Below are 15,726 nucleotides of genomic sequence, written 5' to 3'. Positions count from 1 at the left end.
CTTGACTCTGCAGTTGGAGATCGGCGAGCGCCTCGTACGGACGCGCTCTCTTTGTCCCATATACTTGTGTGTGCAGTCGTATACGTGCTACCATACATTAAAATAAAACAGACGAATATAACGCCACAGCGTGATATAATCTCTCTACACTTTGTTGTCAGTGCTCTCTTTATTATATTGTGCGAGTGTGGGTGACACACATCGAATCAGTGTGCTAAATAATCTATCTCGATCTTCTCTCCGCCAAGGTAGATCCGAATGATTATCGGCTCGGCTCACTGTCGTCGTCGTTGTACACTGCACAGAGAGCAGCGGATGACACTTGTCACGCCTTGCCGTGAATCAACTCTACAGTGCGTGCATTGAAAACACCACCTATTCGTAGTAGTAGTAGTAGTTAGTATATTACGTGTTTACTATCCGCGAGTGCTGCGCTGCATGGATGCAGGCGACCGGTTATAATAGTGCGCGTGTGTTGAAACGAAAATTTTGACAGCAAAACAGCTCGGTAGGACAGAGGTTATAAAACGAGAGGGAACACTTGGTTCCCTTTCGCGCGAGTGGTATACAAGCGCGAAAACAACGGAACGAGAAAAAAAAACAAAAGAAGGCGGAATCACGGCAGACACTCTACGGGCCACGCGCTGCTCTCCGTTCGTTTCGGAATTTCTGTTCTGTATAGATCGCGCAGCATCGAAGATACGAAGAAGGAGAGAACGCGATTTATAAAATATATATAACACGGACGCACATAATTATTTATCATGGAGGCGCTGCGCATGACCGTTTCTCTGCTGCTTCTGCTGCTCACAGGTGAGTTTTTGTATAGCGTATAGTAGTAGCATCAAGTATACACAAAAACACGCGAATCTGTGTTGCCGATGATGATGATGATATTATATTGTATTCCGAACGTTATGGCCGAGTATGTACAGGTAGAGAGATAGCCACAAGAGTCAGTCAGTCAATCGAGCTCACACTCATACTGTAACGTACGAATTCACACGCACAACAGATACTGTAGTATATTTGTTGTACGATACTGTAGATGCACGTCGCGCATTGTGTATACTATAAGCACGGCCAGACACACACACAACACAACAGGTGAATGGCGCGAAGCGCGTGTAAAATAATACATATTATAAACACACGAATGTCTACGGCTTCGTTCTTATTTTTTTCTCTCTCTCTCGCTCGTTCATTCTTTCTGCAAAATTACCCATCTTTACATATTTATGTGTATTATGTAGGTGCGCGCACTCACTCGTCTTATTATTGTATGCTATATACGCGCGCAGCAGAGTTCGAGTCTTTGTTCGCCTCGCCTCGCGAGAGATCGGTTAGCGTGTCGAGTGTGTGTGCTATAGTATGCACCGGCGACGGCGACGACGATCGATTTTTATGCCAGAGAGCCCCGGCGAGCTCGCGGTAGTATACGCGTGTGATATAGTACCCACATAACGACGAGAAAAACGATTTTTTTTTTCTCAAGTATTCACGATATTACGAGTGACCCATATCGTAATGTATTCCAAATCGAACTCGAAGAAAGAGAGGAGAGAGAAACGCATACCGTTAATCGTAAATATTATGACGTCTTTTCGAGAACGCGCGTTATAATCGAATCGTGTGCGAGAGTATAAAGTGCTAAGACTTTAAAACGCGTTCAAATGACGAAACGAAAGAAAAATTTGATTATGGAATTTCTTGGGTTTTTATTATACGTTTGAGTACAGGGTCACTGGCCGCAGCCGCCGCTTCACGGTTTTGTACATATACCCTGCGTGATTCCGTGATATTTATTATGTTATTTCACGAGTAATACCGGTGTTATATTTATTACGTTCTCTATCGACGGGGACCCGTTATGCATACATTTGGAATCGAAAGCCGAAAAAACTGGTCGCTTTTTTTTTCGTAAGTGCGCTTTCGACTCCTTTACATTACAATTTTGTCATCCGCGCCGTGGAATACACATATACATATATACAACGGGGAGAGGGAGAGTTTAATCATCGATGAATTTACGACCGCGTCGTTAAAAAATATAAAAGTTTTCACTGTCCACACGCAGCGCAGGGATAAAGTGTTTTTTCTCGTAACATTATTGTACACGATACGAGAGGCTTTACTTTATTTCTTTTTTTTAATATCTGAAAAAGTTATAAAGAGAAACATTTTTACGATCGTACATTACGCTCGCGATATGATATTATTAATGTATGCGCGAAGCTGCTGCATGTACGAGCGCGTCGAGCTGTGCCCCGCCGCTGCACGCGAGTCAAGTCCGAACTGGAGCGCGTCGGTACTACTCTAGTGTGCACGGGATCGCCCGAATAGCGCGCCAACTTTTCGCGGAATTATATAAGTCAACGCTTATAATGAGGTGTCCGATAACCAAGAGAGAGACTGCTCTTTATAACACATTGAATATAATATGCGTGTCTCTCTCTCTGCGAGTGCACACATTATTCGAAATAATATCCGTTTCCGGCGCGCAATATTCGATTGTTATTATATCGTATACCGTATCGCAATATAACCGTCGTCGCCTTGCGAGCTTTATCGCATTATCGTTACGATATGCGGTGGTGGTATATCGTGTGCAGTATACGTCGAAAGCTCAGCCTCATCCTCCTACTACTCCACTTCGGTGCAGGTGTGAAGAGAGAGAGAGAGAGAGAGAGAGAGCTCGAAGAAGAAAAAAAAGGAACAAGTTAATAATATAAAGCTAATCGTTTCAATTCTCTCTCGATCCTTTTTTTCTTCTCTCTCTGTCTTTTTTTTCGTAAAAATCAGCGTAGTAGCAGCCCGCTCGCGCGCGCGTGTATATAGCGCATGGGTGGCTTTTCGACGTGTGTGGCCTGAACGCGAGCGAGCGAGAGAGAGAACCCTATCCTTCTCCTTTTTTGAAACCTCGGGAATAATAGCAAGGTTTGCGCGCAAAATCCCTCGAAGGCTGCTGCTGGTATAGTGTATACACCATATCTCTTGCTGTTGCTGCCGCTGTCTCTCAGTCGCTTGAGCTGCGGCGGCGGCGGCAGCAGCAACGCGCGATGCACTGAGCTGCTCATAAGCTCGCACAAGCCAAGGCAAATAACTCATCGATTGTAATAGCATAGTTCGTAGACGTTTTTACGAGCTGTTCCTCGCGTTTCTTTCACTCTCTTTGTCGAAAATCGCGAATTATAAAAGAGCGAAATTACATGCGCGGTGGTAGCGCAGGTACCAGCACGACTCGCGGAAAGCAAAGCAACGCCAAAAAAAAATGACGCATTTTCAAATTATGCCTGGGTTACACACGAACGCGCGGAAGAAAGAAAGATAATAATGACAAGATGAGAGTAAGAGAGAGAGAGAGAGAGAGAGATAGGTGGGAGGGGGGAAAGAGAGCTGTGGTCATGTTTTATTAATGAGAGCCTCTCGTGTACATATACTAACGTATATATATTCCATCTTTTTTTTTCTGGTAGCACGACGAATCGGTCATTTGTTAATCGTATGACTTAGTAATACCGGTTTACCGGACATTACCTCTCGCGCGCTCGGCGTATAGAGCCGTGAATCAGTATCCGTGGAATGTGCCATTGCACAAATAACACTCATGGTATATTACGATATACACACGCACAGCCAGAGACAAGGTGCCGTACATTACACTTGCGTATAATACACTTACGCGCCGCACTCGCGATAGAGAGTTTCTTTTCTCTCTCTCCGTAACGTTTGAAAATTTGCTCTTGTTTGTTTTTTTCGTTCATGGTGTAAGAGAGAGAGCTTTTATATTTATTGTCTGCAGCTTGCGGTAAAATTTGTTGAATCGTACGGCACTGCGCTCTCTCTATGTGTCCGTCTTCTCTTTTCGCCTTTAGATACGTATATACACTGAGAAAAAAAATTCATTGATTCAATGAAACGTTTAATTGAATACAATCTATGAAATAATTTCATTGAAATAATCTTTTTTTATTTCATCCAGCAAAATATTTAATTGTTTTCATGAAACTTTGGTAAAAACAATTAAATATTTTGTTGAATGAATGAATTATTTCATAGATTGTATTCAATTAAACGTTTCATTGAATCAATGAATTTTTTTTCTCAGTGTATGTACATAAGTTGTTGAAGCGATAATAAAACTCCCCCGAGCCGCCGCTGCAGCTGCACATCCGCGCGGCAAGCTGCTTGCGTCTATATACTGCAGCGCGTTATATATCCTTATATACATTTGGCATGAGAAACATTACCAACTCGGACGCGCGGAGTATTAAGGGCAGCAACCAGCAGCACTGCACAGCGGCAGCGATTATGTATACTCCTTTTTATTTTATTTTATTTATTTTTTGCTCTTGCTTCTCTCGCCGCAAGCGCGCGTAGTTGTGCATTTATATATTATACGCGGCGAACTCTCCGGCCAGTGGCCCAGTTTTTCAACGTATTATGATGTTTCACACGTGCCGCAGAAAAGAGAGAGAGAAGCTTTTGAAGTTTGCATCTCGACTGCTGCGGCAATAATATACACACGCGCGCGAAACTTTTCGTTTGCGTATGTATATACAGCGCGAAATATTTGTACGCTGTATTATTTTATTATGCTACCGCGTGTGCGCGCGGTTAACGAGGAGGATTTTTTCTTTCGCTCCTTCTTTCTTTCTTTCCTTTTTTATTTTTTTGGGTTTGTGTGAAAGCCGCGAGAGAAATAAAAAGATGAGAGAAAAGTTTCACGCGCGACGAGGACGACTGCCGACTGTGACTGCGCGACGATTCGTTTGAAAAAGTTAGCGGTTATACATGTAGCGAAACTGTGCAAAAAGAGAAAAAAAGAGTTGACGTGTACGCGCGCGAGTGAAAAAAAGGCCACTCTTTTGAGATCAAATTAAAGTTTCCCAGTTTCTTGGTATCATTATTATTGTTATTACCATTGCACTCGCCGGCTTGGCAAAAAAAAAAAAAAAAAAATAGAAAAAAAAAGCGAGAGTAAGGAGACGGAAAAGAAAAACGATTGCGTAACACCGCAACAGCAGCATCATCGGCATGGTGCTGCACACTGCGCGAAATTGCTCGGTTAGAAAATTTTTACGTACGCTCGACGCGCGTGCATCTATCTATCTATCCATCTCTTCTCGCTCACTCGTTAAAAGGACACGCGGATTAAAAAAAAAATGTTTATATACATGTAACTCGACGCATCGCGAGCGCACTTGTGCACGACTATCGTCGCATTATTATTATTATTATCTACGCGACGTTTCAATTGTACGTATCAAACGCGCGGCGACGAATGATTCATTTGCCTCGCTCTCTCTCGTCGCTCGTCCCCGACTTTAACGAAGTCAAATTCAAACACTTTGGATACTTAAAATATATTTATTTATACACACACTCTTCGCGTCCTCGCGCTCGTCGTATATACATTTTGCATCTGGACACAATGAGATGAGCGCGGAACAGCAGCATTGCAGCAGTATAATAACAGCTTATATGGTAGAAAATTTTTCGCGCGAGTCTCGTTAATTTACGCGTGTGGTGGTGTTGTTGTTGCTGCGGTGGTGTATTATAACGAATCGTGTCATCTGCGACGCATCTGCTGCTGCTGCAGTAGCAACACACTGCGTGAGGCGATGTTTATTGCGAATAACGCGTATATATAGCCAGCGACATCGTCGTATTGTGGACATGGTGTTATATATAGGCGCCGCAGCGAAACACATTTTTGGGAAAAGAATACGAGAAACACCTGACGCGCGTATACACACGAATATATTTATCGCCCGAAAAGTGTCAGCGTGGCTGTATTATATTTATACGGATTTACGAATCGTGCGCGGGAGATGGTATTGTGTGTATACGGATATATATTCATCGCCTGTCGTAAGTCAATCTTGACGACAATCTCGTCCTTTTGTCTAATCCGTAGTGGTGCCTGGCTGGAGATCTGATACATATAATGGGCGTCACGATGTCACACGGATGAGAGTCGAGAGCGAGATGTACAATACTCATATTTTCTCTTCTTCGCAACACTGACCTGATTTTCGACCCAGCAGCACCTACATATACCCGTCACGTGTGCGAGTGACTTAATATCGAGATATAGTCATCGACGCCAAAGTTTTCAATTTTTTTTTCTCTTTATCGGCCGTTTACCTATTACGTGTGAATATTTTAGACTAATCTACACAAAATCACAGCGCCGCTAGTCGATAAATATCATAATCTTTTTTCATTCGCTTTCTTCCACTCTTTCTTTTTTTTTCTCAGCTTTTACGTTTCGTTCGCGATCGATCCCACCGCACCGTAAAGTGCTGCTGCTTCCACTGCACATGGTATATAATACAAGTGCGGCGGGACCCAGCGAGCGAGAAATTCGCGCGCGCTTGCAATCGGCAATTCAAAACTCGCCGAGGCGAATAATTGCCGGTGGGTGAAATTTGTCTCTCTCTCTTTCTCTGCTGCCGCTGCTGCTGCCTTCTCTCCGCGAGCCTCTGCCAACGGGGTAAAAAACGCCTCGTGCGAAAAACATCGACGAGGCAGCTCTGCGCATCATGGGCGCTTTTATATATATTGTACATCGAAGGCGCGCGCGCGACGACGACACGGGACTCTGCCCTCGCGCGGCTCGAGCTGTCTCACTCGCGCGTGAGAAGGAGCGCTGTGCACCAGAGAGAAAAGGGTTTCTTCCACGAGTCGATGGGAGAGGAATGCGTCAGAATATTCCCTTCTTTCCCTTGCGAGCTACTGCTGGCTATATACAGAGAGGCTCCTTCTTCTTTCTCTTCTTAACTTTTTTTTCTCTCTCTCTCGCTCTCTTCTTTACGGGCTGAGACGTCATAGATATTTATGTAAAACGTTTAGCTATTGCTTAGAGGGACAAAAAAAAATAAAGTAAAATAAAGAGCTCGAAAGAATTTCTCCATCACTCGATGTATTACGGGTATTTTGTTTTTGTTTTTTTTTGTTTCTTTCTTTCTCGCGTATCGACCCTAAATACCATTAATAATCGGCCTCTCACGACGACGACCACGACGACAACTCGACTTTTTGAAAAATGATCCGAAAATGAATTTTTATTTTTCCTCCTCCGATACTATAGTGTATCGCACGCACGCATAAACAACATCGGTGGCAGCTCGGCAGCAGTTCGATGATACGTCTCTTTTCACGAGCTTCTTTTCAATAGTTATCGAGCATCTCTCTCGCTCTCTCGCATCTTAATTGTTTCTCTTTCGAGCGAACACTCTGCGCGCAAGTGAGTTTTGCGAAGTAACAATAATAAATACTCAATGCCAACGCGCGCTCCGTTGCAGCCGCCGCCGCCACGGCGATAGCGAAGCACTTAAAGTATCACTTGGCAAACTGTGCTCCAGTTGCAAGTGTGTGTGCATGTGTACGTTAACGCAATAAAAACGCCCACTCGCAGCTCACAACACACACGTGCTTTGATCTCTCTCTCTCTACTTTGCCTAGAGCTCGTAAATATAATGCACACAGACACACACACTCGTCCGCCCGCGCCTTGTTTAAAGTGCGCGCGCGCGAGAAATACCTTGAATTTTTAAAACACATCGTCTCCAGCTGTTGTTGTGCATTTCTACGTTTTTTTTCTCTCTCTCTTCTTTTTCTACTCGACTCTCGTTCCGCATGTGTGTGTCTATTACACATTTGTGGAAATGTTTATGTGTCGTCGTTGTCGTCGTCGTCTACCTGCGTGCGCACCAGCTGAAACGTGGAAAAAAAAATAAATAAAATAAAATAAAACGAAATCGAAGAAAATCGAGCCGAGAGGGTCTTCATCGGCTTCGCGTTTCCAACAGTCAGCTCACGTAGAATATAATTCTAACTGCCGTTAGTAGTATATTCCCGTAGCAGTCGATCTCTGCGCCCGCCTGCCTACACATATACGGGGGTAACGATCGGTTATTTCGCTGCTCGCTTCACCAGAAATTATGGCCTTTTAATCGATGAACTCGGGTCACACGTATAAAATAAAAAAAAAAAAAAAAGATTCATTGGATCATTTGTCAGAGAGCAAGTTTTTCGAAGGCGGCACAAGTCCAGGAGAAAAAAATAACATTTGGCAAGCGCGCGACGCGAAGCGTATTATACGGCCTACGCAACGTATTCGAAAATTAATGATTGGCTCTTTATCGATTATTGCGTTTCGTCTCTCTCTCTCTTTTCTATGGAAGAAAAATATTGTGCGCGCGTGACACATTGTGGATCGCACGATTGTCTTATACCCTATACACCGATTCCGAAATCACGACGACGTTTTCTAAATTCTCTCGTAGTCCTTTGTATCTAAGCGACCGATATTTATTTAAAAAAAAAAGAAAAGAAAAGGAAGAAAATAGGATAGAGAGAGAGTAAGGCAAGAAAGGAAAGAAATGGTATCTCTGTCTCTTTGAGGGCGGGCGTAAACAAAAGGGGGGAGTGAGACGGAGAAAATGCCAAATCCATTGAAAGTCGCATCACGTATCTATCGTCTCACCGATGGAAAAGCCTTTTTCCCTTTCTCGGACTCTACTGCCTACTACTACTAGCTCGTCGGCGCGCGCGTCTTCTTGTCTGCACGCCAAGGCAAGCACAAGCCGGCCGGACGAAACGTTGTTATATATATAGAGAGCTAGAAGGAAAAAGAAGTGTCCATTGTGTCCGCCTAAGTTCATCTCGGTAACTCTCCTTCTAGCTCTCGTTGTTTCTTTTGCCTCCTTTTCTCTCTCTCTCTCCTCTCGGCTGAACGGTTTTAGAGAGAGAGACGTTCGACAGTTCGCCTGTGTTTCAGCGCACTGTCTTTGCGGCTTGCACAAGCAAGTTTTCCACGTGACGCGGCAGTAGACCCCAGCAGCAGCGGCAGGCGAGGAGGAAAAGAGCGAGGAAGAAACGTGAGACTCGTTCGGACCTGAATTGTCAATTAATTACGTCGTTCGGAAAGGCCGTGGCGAAACACAGCCCACGTAGAGAGCTACCGGGCTTTTTTTTTCTCTCTCCGTCTACCTTTAACGTGTGTAATGTAATGTCGTTGGAAAAAGTACATAAAAGAAAAAGGGAAACATTTTAAATAATTTATAAATTTACATGTAAACTATCGCCTTTACGAACACAACGGTGTGCACGCCCCGCTGCAGCAGCAGCAGCAGCTTCCTTCCCACGCTCCCTTGTATATAAACCAATTGACGTTTCGTGCTTTTTGTCTCGATTTCGTCCTTTTTTTCTCGCCGAAATTCCTCGCTAAACTCTTTTCTCGCTTACCCGCACGGAGAAAATAATACAACAAATATTGTTAGGATTCACAGTAAAAATTACTATTCTAAAAAGTAATGAGGTGACATCGATCTATTATCAGGAATTTTGATAATATTTAAACAAATATTCTTAAAGGTATTAAATATTCTAATAAAACTCGGTACAATAATTGCTATAGTTTATAGTAAAAATTTCACTGTAGTAAATTTTATTTTATAGTTACATATTATATGTTAAGAAACATAATACTAAATAATATGATCTTAGCAAATGTTGCTGTACAAGCACGAAAAAGTACACCTTGTATAGCAAAATTTGCTATGCGTACAGTAACTTTTCTTGTGTGAATGAACTTCCAATATCATGGCTAGATGTCGCTTTGCATACCCGCAAGTGGCTAAAATTTGAACCAGCTTACTATATATAGAAGATGAAAACGCCATGAGCATGCTTACTAACATGTTATACTATATGAGCGTGCGTTTAGTAGTAGTATTAGGTTATTTAGATTAGGTAGGATTAAAATACAGCGAGCGTGCGGTTAGAGTTTGATACGACTAGGCCCGAAAATAATAAAATTTCCAAAATTGTCATTCGAAAAATACACCTTCAAACCTCCAATGAGATCAAATCAATCGATTAATGAAAAAAAATTTTTATTCTAAATTTCATTTACCCACGGAAAATTTAATACAGTTTATATCAATGATTATTAATCTGTATAAGAAAAGTTACTATTCAAACAAGAAACATTACTACTCATAATATAAAAATTACTGTAATAAATGGGAAATTTTGATAGAATTCAAAAGAATAAATTTTTCCTACATTAAATAGTAAAAATTACTAAAATGTGTCGATGTCACCTCTTTACTAGATATTATAGTAATTTTTACTGTGAATTCTAACAATATTTATTATATTTTTTTCTCCGTGCGCGCACATAAAATCAAATATTTCGCATAATACAACGCAATAATTCAGTATGTAACTCCTCCTTCCTCACTCTCTCTCTCTTTGAGCTTCTCTCTGTCTCTCTCTCTCATTCTCTCTTTTGTCGCACGTCCAAAATACACACGCTGCAAGCTCGCGCGCGCACACACGCAATTCCGCGATAAGAGTAATAGGACCTTGGCCGCTTGGGCGCGCTTGAGAGAGAGAGAGAGAGAGAGAGCTGGTGGCGCGCATTCTTTGTGTCGCTTTTTGTGCACGCCGAAACATCATGATGCCCCTCCCTCCCTATCTGCTGCTGCTGCTATATACTCTCGCTCTATATCCGTCCCTCCTTATACACCTATTGTTGGAGAGCGAGGGCTCGGAAGTTAATTTACGAGATAAATTAAGATGAATGCCTTCGTACCCACGTGTCCGCACGGCAGCAGCAGCAGCTCCGGCAATCGTGCCGCCGCTGTCACTGATGTTTGTGTACGTGTGTGTGTGTGTAAGCGTGTGTGTGCACGTGGTACCACGAAGATTTATATGTATATTTATCCGTGTTGCGAGCAAATTGTTCGACCATTGTCTTTTTATTTTGAAACAACCAATCGCGTGAACAAATCTCTCACGATGTGCGACGACGATGATGCTCGGTACGCACAATGTACGTTATACACGATGGATAATTTCTATTTAAATAAAGCTGCGCCGTTGCTCGAATTGAATGCTCTCTGATTAAATTTTTTTGTACTCTAATGAACGATTACGTCCTGTAACCCCCTCTGGACTCCTCGTTTCGGAAGAAAAGCAGCTGCAGCAGCAGTTCTTTCTTATATACATCCCGGCTATACGTAGATAACAAAAGCTTCATTGCCGAGCGTCGAACACAATGACATCCCGAAGACGGGTCGCCCCCGAAAAAAAAGAAATTTAATAATAATAGCAATGATGAATTGCCCGGCCTAGACGACGTCGAAGCGAGAGGGAGGCACTGCGCATATAGGAAGAAGACGCACAAAAAAAAAAAATTCCTCGTGACGCGAAACGCTTGCGCGCGCGATAGCCTACGGGTCCCATGCGCTGCTGCCGCTGCTGATATGATGATCGTGTCTTCTTAACTATATGTATACATAGGAGAGAGAGAGAGAGAGAGAGACAAGACAAACGACCAAGGTGGTCTCTTTTGCTCTCTTCCGGTACTGTTGCTGCCGTTGCTTCTCTGCCTCGCTCGCTCGCTCGCTCACTCTTTCTTCGGTGGTAATTGTCTTTTGAAATGATTTTGTGCGCGCCAGAGCCGACGGGGTTACTACTACCATATACACGCAATACATATAATAATAATTGAGCGAACTTGGCTTCTGCTGCCATGGGCTCTTCTTTCTCTTTCTCTGTCTCTTTACCGTGAATTAACGCAGATGCGTCGACGCGTATAGCTGTACGAAACATTGCGTATTTCCAAATTATCATTCCGACTCTCTCTCTCTCTCTCTTTCTCTATCTTGGAGTTATGAATAAGGACAAAACCTCAGCTGCTGCTGCTGCTGCTGCTATTTTACAACGCGCAGCAGCACACTTCCGAGGATAATTACTTGTTTTGTCAGGATAATATCTCGGCGCGCAGTCTTTTCGTTGACGTTTTTAATTATAAATATAAATATATACACACACACGCGTCTATACACACCCGCGCACGACACAATTCCAAGACAATACCCTACTACACCCTCTCCCACTTCGCCACTATAGCAGCCTCGTATCTCTCGCGACTCTCGAGATACGCCGTATATATATAAACCTAACGAAATATCCGCAATTTCCAGGCGAATAACGCGTCCTATAAATTTTGCCACTGCCGCTGCTGCTCTCTGCCTCCATACCTCACTCACGCGCGTCACGTCATATAATAACGTACGACGAAGGTGCCTCTTGCTCGCTCGCTCGCTCGCTCGCGCGCGGTGATAAAGCCTCGCGTTTGTTGTCGATATATTACTCTCTCCGGTGCTCACACATACACACGCACGCGTGTGTGTTATATATATGTGTATAGGTGTGCACGATGCTCTCGCGTCGTACGCGAGTCGAATGAGAGCAGAGAACGACGACGACGACGCGCGAATGATAACCATGCGCCGCGGCGGAGGACTTCTAGCTCTCTCTATCTCGACGCAGTGAGAGATGGTTATATATGTGTACCTCGCAATTACCTATTTCTCGCCGTACATATACGCGTGTATACGAGCTCGGGGAGAGCGCGATAACCTTTTGACGAGCTTTTGCCGCGGTGAGCAAGCAGAAAGCTCGAGGTACGCAGTTCGTATATATAAGAGAACTTTGATACGCACGATAATATACTGCCTGCAAAAAACAAACAGACGCGCACGACTTTGGACCGAATTTGCAAAATGTTACAATTAATTACGATCGGTTATCGATGTTAGATCCGAGCCTTGTGTTTTTGCAATTCATCGCTTCTTCCAACGTTGCATAAAACCACACGATGATTCGTCGATATTTTTATCCCACAATTGCATCTTTTTTCTATCTATCTATCTCTCTCTCTCTTGCTCTCGTCCACATCTTTTTTTTGTTTTGGAAATCCCGCGGTGGCAGTGCATCGCGTCGCGTTGTGTCTCTGTTACTCTCGGGTCGTTGATGTATACGACGACGACGACTCGCTGCCACGCTCGAGAAAGCGTTAAACACTACTCTTCCGGCATTTGCGCTCGCTGCACAAAGCGCGCGCACAAACGAAAGCGGAAAAAAGTGCATGAAAGAAAGCTTTGTTATAACCATTGCACCTGTGTATGTGTTTGATGCTACACACGCTGTAACATCCTCTTACTTATATCGTAAATTATACACATTTTATTACGGAGTTTATTATACAGGTGAATCTCTTACGATGGTCTCTCGCGTTTGAGGTTTTTATTTTTATTTTTATTTTTTTTCACTTTTTGGTGACTATATAGGCCCGACAATCTCGACTCCGATATTATCTTATCTCTGACGCGCGCGTATACACGCGGGAAAATAGTAGTAGTAGTGGTAGTAGTATTTTTATATCTCTCTCTGTGCCTCCGATGCGCTTCGGACGCTCGGCGCACCGAGCTCTGCTGTCTGTCTGCGTGTGTTTGCCCGCTGTAAATTCACCTGCGCGCCTCGCGTGCCGGCCGGGCATGGACTTTTAATTTCTATCTCTCTCTCTCTCTCTCTTGGCAGCACTTGACGATGCGCGCGGACTAAAAGTAGCTAAAAGCCAAGTCGTGTTTTCCCTTCAGCTCTCGAGTGTTTTGTCTTGTATTATTATACCCGTTTTTTTTTGTTTTCGTTTTTCTATTTCATAGTCGACACCTATTCCGATTTCTGCTGAAAATTCAATGAGTGTATTCCGTAGCCGAGCACAGCGCTGCATATTAACACAGCAGCAGCAGCACCGGGCAGGAGGAGGAAAATTGATGTTTATGCGAATGGTCGTGGAAAACTCTCTCATCCGCTTTTATTTGCAATATCCCGGAGCTCACCGGTGATTAATCTTGTCGATTTTTCTCAAACTCGCGAGATAAAGAGAGAGAGACTAATGGAATGGGTATCTCTTTCCCAGGTAAAATCATAGGGGAGACAGCAAAAAAGTTCAATGAATAATAGAGTCGACGTGGCGTTTCTTTCAATCTTTGGCAGCTCAATCGCGAACGAGAAAGAGAGTCATCCTTTAAAGTATGCATGCGAGGAAAAATTAAAACACACAAACTTTACGTAAAAGAGCGTGTATAGGAGAGATATACAAGCGTATATAGATACATCTTTCCCATATAGATACTGTCGGGTGGCGGCGGCGGCGGCTTCGGCACAGGTTAAAACGCGAGACAGAAGAGATAAGAGAGAGAGGAGCACCATTGCGCGACGGGGGTATTCTTGTGAATAATTGAATCAGAAAATAGAGGGAAAAAGGCCTAAAGGTAAATGTACACGTGGGCGGCTTCAAGAGTTTACCTTTTCAAGGCTTCTCTTTTCTGCCAAACACAACCTCCCTCTCCCCCCTCGAGAGGGAGCAGCTCGCCCTCTTTCTCTTTCTATCTCTCTGTCTATTGTACAACGTTGCTGTATATATAGCACAAGTGTACAGCACATACAGCACGTTATATATATTTTGTACGCCTAGTGTACATAACTGATAAATAAATCGCGGAAAAGTTGAAGCGAATCCGATTCGATTTACACTGGCGGTCGGTGTATATACGTAACGTGAAATTGATTCGGATTTTAACGGTGTTGGGGCATCATGAGAAACGAAGTCTGTGCTGTACTGCCCATTCGGTGATTGACCCTCGGTCGAATCGTCAATTTTTATCATCATCATTATTATTTGCTTTTTTTTTGTTGTTGTATTCCTCGAAATCCCTCGTTTTCCCCGTTATTATTATTGTTTACCTCTCGACCTCTCGACCTCTCGAAAAAGTTTTTCCCTTAATTGGATCCGAGCTTTACACATTAAACACACGTACTTTATTATTTTCGTGATCGAATTTACACACACTGCATCTGCGTGGGGTGGTTATACGTACGCAGTAGTGGTGGTAGTAGTAGTAGAAGAGTCGAGTCTCGGGGAAATTATTCAGTGTATATATTATAATGCCATGCGCCAAGCCGAAAGGTGCTATGGTATACATCATATTAGAATAAGTTTGCGTGTGCAAATGAAGCACGTTCAGGCCAAGAAGATTCGCGGAAATTGCTCGCTGCTGCTGCTGCCGCCGAGATGCTGCGATGCCCCCGTGCAGGACGACGACGACGACGACTGCTTGTTGTTGTGTTATAACGCTTTACTCTCAAGAGGCTTTATCAGACGCATATGAAATTAAACAGTGGCGGCGGCTTTCCTCTCTCTGTCTATCTCTCTCTGGCTGGCTCCGGAGCGTTAATATACCGGAATTATTGTTGTCGACGCGCGATTCTTAAAATTTATACATGTATGCCGCAGTCTCGCGAGGATCCGTTTTTCGCGCCAATTATATAAAAGCGCGCGAGCGCGAGCTATCTGCACGTCTTGACCTGCATTTACGGGCGCGTGTTTATCCGCATCTGCTCCGCGAGAGCTGCAGTAGTATAATATAACTATATAGATGCGCCGTCGTGCGGTCGGTCCGGGATTTAATTAAAGCCTTTTATTTTCTTTACCGTAGGAACTGCTGCGCTGCGCTATATACACTCTTCGCGTGTATGACGCGGGGGGTTATATTTGCACTTCATTTATCCCGTTGTGTGTGCAGTGTATACGTCTCTCTCTCACTCTAGCTCTTTCACTCGACAGAGAGAGAGAGAAAAAAACAGAAGAGAAGAGAAAAGGAGTAAAAAAAATAAATAAATAAACCGAGAAGCAATCACGGTTGGTGTCATAATACGATCTCTTCCCCCGCTGCTCGTGTGTATAGCACTAGTTCTATATACCTACTTGCACTTCCTTCTCCGGGTTCGATCCCCGAGCCGCGCACACACCAGCCAGCGAGAGAGAGAGAGAGGAAGTATGCGCTTCGGCATTGTATC

At 43.6% G+C, this 15,726-nt stretch overlaps 1 protein-coding gene across 3 annotated transcripts in view; it reads left to right on the top strand.

Annotated features, from left to right (window-relative positions):
• LOC106654202 (fasciclin-2) overlaps positions 1-15,726 on the top strand; it is a 79,249-nt gene that overhangs the window by 10,319 nt on the left and 53,204 nt on the right. The window contains exon 1 of one of the 3 annotated variants that reach the window (XM_014373963.2): positions 28-813. The exons of the other annotated variants lie outside the window; for them this stretch is intronic. Within the exon in view, the coding sequence (XP_014229449.1) occupies positions 765-813 (49 nt within the window). The 5' untranslated portion in view covers positions 28-764. Of the gene's footprint in view, positions 1-27; positions 814-15,726 lie in introns of those variants that run through there. 3 annotated transcript variants of the gene reach the window in all.

Source organism: Trichogramma pretiosum, unplaced genomic scaffold (assembly GCF_000599845.2).
Source record: "Trichogramma pretiosum strain Unisexual culture from Peru unplaced genomic scaffold, Tpre_2.0 scaffold61, whole genome shotgun sequence".
In the NCBI taxonomy this organism is placed as follows: domain Eukaryota; kingdom Metazoa; phylum Arthropoda; class Insecta; order Hymenoptera; family Trichogrammatidae; genus Trichogramma; species Trichogramma pretiosum.
The sequence above is the reverse complement of the archived record's forward strand: the minus strand, read 5'-3'. Positions and strand labels throughout refer to the sequence as shown.